This window comes from Heliconius melpomene, chromosome 16 (genome assembly GCF_056956725.1).
Source record: "Heliconius melpomene rosina isolate 202511_hmr_F chromosome 16, ASM5695672v1, whole genome shotgun sequence".
Taxonomy (NCBI): domain Eukaryota; kingdom Metazoa; phylum Arthropoda; class Insecta; order Lepidoptera; family Nymphalidae; genus Heliconius; species Heliconius melpomene.
In genome coordinates this window covers 917,152-923,151 of record NC_140404.1, presented here as the reverse complement: position 1 = coordinate 923,151, position 6,000 = coordinate 917,152, and the positions used below count along the sequence as shown (strand labels likewise).

The 6,000-nt window shown below is 31.4% G+C and overlaps 1 protein-coding gene across 1 annotated transcript in view; it reads right to left on the bottom strand.

The window, feature by feature from the left end:
* Positions 1 to 451: 451 nt before the first annotated feature.
* Positions 452 to 6,000, bottom strand: part of LOC146530639 (neuroglobin-like) — a 68,063-nt gene continuing 62,514 nt past the window's right edge. Inside the window, exon 5 of the mRNA XM_085199136.1 lies at positions 452 to 5,783. Coding sequence (XP_085055262.1) covers positions 5,631 to 5,783 — 153 coding nt within the window. The 3' untranslated portion in view covers positions 452 to 5,630. The remainder of the gene's footprint in view (positions 5,784 to 6,000) is intronic.

Sequence of the window (6,000 nt, the reverse complement as noted above, 5' to 3'; positions counted from 1 at the left end):
CTTTTGGATATTCTTTATACTATTTTTTTTGTTTTCTTTATAAGTATAGCTATATGAGGCTAAATGTTCATTCATGTATATTATATTATTCATGTGGCAGTCGTGACGTCGTGGCAGGAGTGCGATGGTTGTGGGTTCGATTTCCGCTCTGGGGAATGCAATATTGAATATTTTCTTTTCTTTGTCCTGATGAGATAAGAGATGCGCGGCGTTGACTTCAGCCACTCAATACGCAATGTCCCGTTAACAATACGTTGGAAAGTGAGTACTGAAGAATTGTAACAGGTTTCCTCTGTTTACCATTATATGTGGGCAAAAACGTTAAAGCAATCTTTACTTGACGGTATCTTGACACTTGATGAATTAAGTGTCAAAATTCCGTTCTGTTGGAGAGATTCTTAGGGCTTATAATAAAAAAAATACAATGAAAAGAAAAATGCTAACAATCAAATTATTTGAACGACACTTTTAAATAATATTTATTAACACTTAAATACACCAACTACACGTTATAATACAAACATCGATACTATTTTAATGTAAATTTTTCAGTAAATACATCTCTATATCTTACATTTATAAGACATAAGTACTTAAAAATATATTTATATATATATAGAATTCCTTAAAACATTTGTTATATGTAGCAGGTTTGATTCTTGTTTGAAGTAGATAATTAAATAAACGATAATAAATAATTTTATATTTGTATGAGAAAAATTAAAATAATATTTTTTTGTACATTTTATAGAGCTATGTATATTAGTCTAAACTATGTTTACTACAGTGGAAAAGCTACAATTGTAACAAAAAATATGTTTTTATATGACCTATATAAGCTGGATGACTGTAGTCGCCTTACCTTATATTGTAGTCGCGATGGTTGTAGGTTCGATTCCCACTTGGGGGAATGAAATATTCAATATTTTCATTTCCACTCTCTGGAAACGAGGTAAAAGTCCGACATTGACTTCCTCCACTCAGCACGCGATGCTTCCGCGAAATTCTGCGGAAAGTGGAGAATGGAAGTGTCTTAATGGGAACGGAGTAAAAAAACGGAGTGTTTTTTGTTACTATGTTCCCTCTGCCTACCCTGCTACGGACTCACTACATGGTGCTTAATTATTCAAAACTAGTCACAAACAATCGAGAAAAAAATTGTGGAAGGACAGTCAAATTGATTTCTTTTCTTGTTAATCTTAAGTATATGTACATCAAAGGCCAAAATCATATTTAGATAAATATTAGGTTTTTCGCATAAATCATATATAGCAAAAATATGTTTTATTTGACAAATTTGGGTCAGCCACAGCAGCAGTATTGGAAAGAAATCAAGAAAATTGTGTCTTTGAAGAAGTCTGAGGGACCAAATTGTTAAGTAATCCTACTTTAGGTGCCCGTAATATAGGATCAACTCGGATCAAAGGGAATGAAATACTGTATAAAACATACGAATGTTTTAAAATGTATGAAAAATACTAGTTATTTAATATTGCTTTTTTATTTTTTTGCTTTACTTAAACTTTTACTGGACAGAGGAACTTAGTTAGACTTAGTTTTCATTTCATTATTTTTTTTTTATTCACGCTGTGTATTGCTGTATCAGAGGGAAACCGGGAACATAATGTAAAACACTCTGTTCCCATTAAGACACTTCCGTTGCGTTTTTTTCAACCCCACGCTTATAGCTGCAGGCAGAAACGATATAGCATCAAGATAAGACATTGTGTTCTCGTTATTCGCCCGTCAATTGATGCCAAGACAACAGACATAATAAAAAGAACGTCTCAGGAAAGAAGAAGGAAAAGATTTATGCTATTTAATCACAAAAATTAAAATCATTATAGGACAAAAAAGATGTAATAAAAAAAAACAGCTTAATTCAGTCATAAGACACTATTTTCCCAACTTTTCACTTAACTTTCCAGACACTACGTGTTGAGTGGCGGAACTTAACACGGCGCTTGGTCTTCCAGAGTGAAGAAATAAAAATATATAAATAATATTTCGTATGTAAACATAAAACACATAACAGCCACTTAGTAGTTCCCCTAACTCGCATAATCTGATAGAACCCATGATAAAATGTAGGGGTCGTAGCAGGAAATTACAAACCAAATCTCATATGAAGTATCCGTCATACTAAAGAGAAAGTTCTATTAAAAATGGGGAAATCAAAGTTTACTAAAATATTGACTTCTTTATTAGTGACATAAGAGATAGAGATGGGATCTCCAGGGAAAGAATTATTAAAACGATTTGTATTCTTGCCAGTATGTGAACATGTAACTAATTAATTCCCATGATTGGGAATTGAACCCAAAACCGTAGCGTTGCAAAGCCTGATGATGCCCTGTGCCACGACTGGCCTCACAATATAATTTTGTGAAATATATCAATTAGGTCAATTTGGACATCAAAGAGGGTAGTCATTTATTTTCTTGATATCATAAATCTGTAAGGGTTGTCCAAATTGAATGAATACTTTTGAATAGCGCAATTTATAACAATCGTGTATTTCAAGAGTTATTTATATTTATATTAATATAGAAATAAAATATTTTGAGCTTAAAATATGAAAAAAATTATATCTATTTTCAATTTTATTCAAGTACACCCAATTTTCGAGACATTGCCTTTTAGTTGCGGAACTCAAAGTCCCACTATGTCTGGTTACCAGAGAGTCATTGTTGTGATTATCATTTCATTTGTTTTATAATTTAATACATAATTTTCACTTGTAATATAAATAAATAAAACTTTAAAGATTTCATTTTTTGTTACAATTGTGCTTCATTACTTTTATGTTTCAGACATTTTTCTCTTAAATTCTAAGAACAAAAAAAATGAAAGAACAAGAAAAATGAAAATAATTCATTTTCCAGAGTAGGAATGGAACCCACAACCGTCACGTGACAGTCAGCTGCTGTGTCACTTCTTTCTATTGTTTTAAATTATGCTACTAACTTACAGAAGGATCCAGAAGAACACATCGCTTAAAACTGGCCAGTGACTAGACACTACGCAAATTAAAACTATATTAGTGACCATATATTATTTAATTTACATACATACATACATCTTATTCATAGACAGTGATTTCTTTTTTATAAATTGGTTTTAAAGAGCAGTCAGACTTTACAGAAGTGTACATTTACATTCTCACTTAGAAACACCAATTAATAATTAAGTGACTTTAAATCTGTGTATGTACTTGTTTATTTGTTAGTTAAATACTAATTGACGTCTCTGAGTGCGGAGATTAACCTTAGAAACTACGATTTAATACTTACTTTTAAATTTCTTATCTGAGATTTTCTTCATATTTTCTATGTATTAGTAATAATTTGATACATTTAGTTAGGAAAATTAAAGGTAATATTAGAATAACAATATACATATATTGGCAGTACATAAATCATATACTTGTATTTTAAAACCAAAACGTAGTGTTGATATAATTATTTTATGTACAAATTAAATTAATTTTACTCAGTTATTATAAAAAGTTCATCTCTTTAATTTTTACAAAAACAATTTTGCATTTAGAGGGCAGTCGCGACAGGTTGTGAGTTCGATTTCCTCTCGAGGAAATAAGATACTTAATATTTTCATTTCTTCGCTCTGGTAACGAGGTAAGAGGCGCGGCGTTGAGTTACAATACGACATCAACACGCAATGCCTCCAGAATTCGGCGGAATCTTGTACGGTACGGGAAGTCGTAATGGGAATGCAGCGTTTTTAACACTAGGTTCCCAAGTTCCCCCTGCCTCCCTGCTTTGTGCGGGATACAGCGTGAAGCTGAAGGAAAAAAATGCTGTTTGCAAGTGACTAGGAATGGCTACCCGGTAAAATAAATAGCTTCACATTTTTCCGAACACAGCGGGGATCATTCCGTCACCTACTTTCGCCCCAATTGAGCAGCGGAACACAACGCCGCGCATGGTCTGTTTTAAATGAATCGTTTTTAATATAACTGAGTATTATTATTTTTTATTAATAGTATTGTAATTTTCAAATGAACACACTATATTAAATACATATATAATAGCATTTTTTTCTATAAAATTGATTACTTTTATATTGCAAATTTTCATCCAAATATCCTTTTTTAACATGTTTTACTGGGTCGAGCTCAAACTATATATTAAATCTAAGAATCTGAATTTGAACCATTGCTCTGGTAACATTATACCGCTATACCTACTTCTTGGAGTTATACGTAGCTTAGGCGACAATATAATGGTAGCATCCTATACCATTTGTATTACGCTTTTGTTTCTTATGAAAAAGTTTCTTTTTTTTTTTTATTCAAAAATTACAGAGAATAACAAAATCTATATAAACTTATTGTATGAAACTCTTCTGTTACTGTGTCATTGATAGACAACGCTCAGCTGAAACTATGAGAACATAGTATTTAACATATAGGTTATTTGGAGAGTGTAGGGGAGAACTAAAACAAAATCTATTTTCTACAATAACAGGAAGAAATATATGTAGGTGTATTTTTTAGACGAAAATTTGCAATATCTTCCATAACGTTTATAATATCTTAATTAAAAAAGATAATATTATTAGAAGCATGGCCACATTGCGTCCCTAGCGGGTTTACTATATCTTACATAACACTTCATTAGTACTAATTAAGGAAACTATTTACAATGAAAACACCGATTTTGATTAAACTTTTCTTAACGCAATGTGACTTTTTGGTACTTTTAGAAAACGTATAAGAAAATTAACGAAGCGGGATTTGAACCTAACCTAACCGTTAAGCCATACATTGTTATCACGTTACATTAAAATTATTATATGTTTATTACAACTTAGTTGTTGTTTGTGTGAGTTTTTGGTTCATTTATGTTTATTTATATTCATTTACAACATTCTATGTGTAACGTTAAATCTTTTTCAGCTTTCAACGCAACGTTGGTAGTAACTTCGATTCTTACTTGAAGCAAATAAATTAATCGATTTAGCTGATTCACTAAAGAAAGCAAAGAAATCATTAGAATTATAGCTAAACATGATATTCACGTTTTAACATTAATGTATAATAATATATAGAGATCATTATTTTAAAAATAGTTTTTAGTTTCTCTATAAAAAAATTGACACTCATGTAATTTTAGGAGAAGTTACAAAATTTGACATTTTCAATACATTTTTTTCTGACATTGCGTGAAATAAATAACACTAGAGGTACACTTTAATAATATAATTATATTATTATTTGATATTTTATATAGTTTTCTATATACACTAGCTGCGACTTCGCCCCCGAGGTCAGAACCAACTAAGATTTGTGTATGACACATAGTATTATAAGTGAGGGTGGTACCTGTAGGGGGTTGCGTCGAAACGATTAATTTTTCCAAAAGTATAATATAATAGCCTTCCATGACTATCTAACACAAAAAAAATAATTTCGAACTGTTAGTTCCTGAGATTGCGCATTCAACCAAACAAAATTAAAAACAGCTTTTTAAAATTAATTATAGACTATAATAGGAAATATAACAAAAAATAACAACAACATCATTATAGCCGTCTGTAGTTCTGTACCACTATACAATTTTCATTTGAATACAAATTATAGAGTAAAACTATTCAGTTCTTGAAGTAATTCACGCTGAATTCGTCTTAGCGGCTTTCTCATATCCGTCCACGAGGGTTTGCAGGATGAATTTTATAGTTATTTTATATATATTCTCAACGTTGGGTGTGTATCTGTCGCCGAGGGTGGCTTCCACGGCAGCCAGGAACGGCGTTTCTATTTTCTGTAACAAATAAAATGAGAGAAATATTAATAATTATATTTTTAAAACAAGCGGCTTCCACGCAGCTACGCCCGCTTGGTCGTTTTGAGTATTTTATGGGTTGGGAGTTAATCTCAAGCGGGGACGTTGGTTCATGATAATGATTAAAGTATTTTAATTTTTCGTCTTTGGAAGACCAATCCTCTGCCATTCCATAAGCAATAGCTCAAAAACTGGG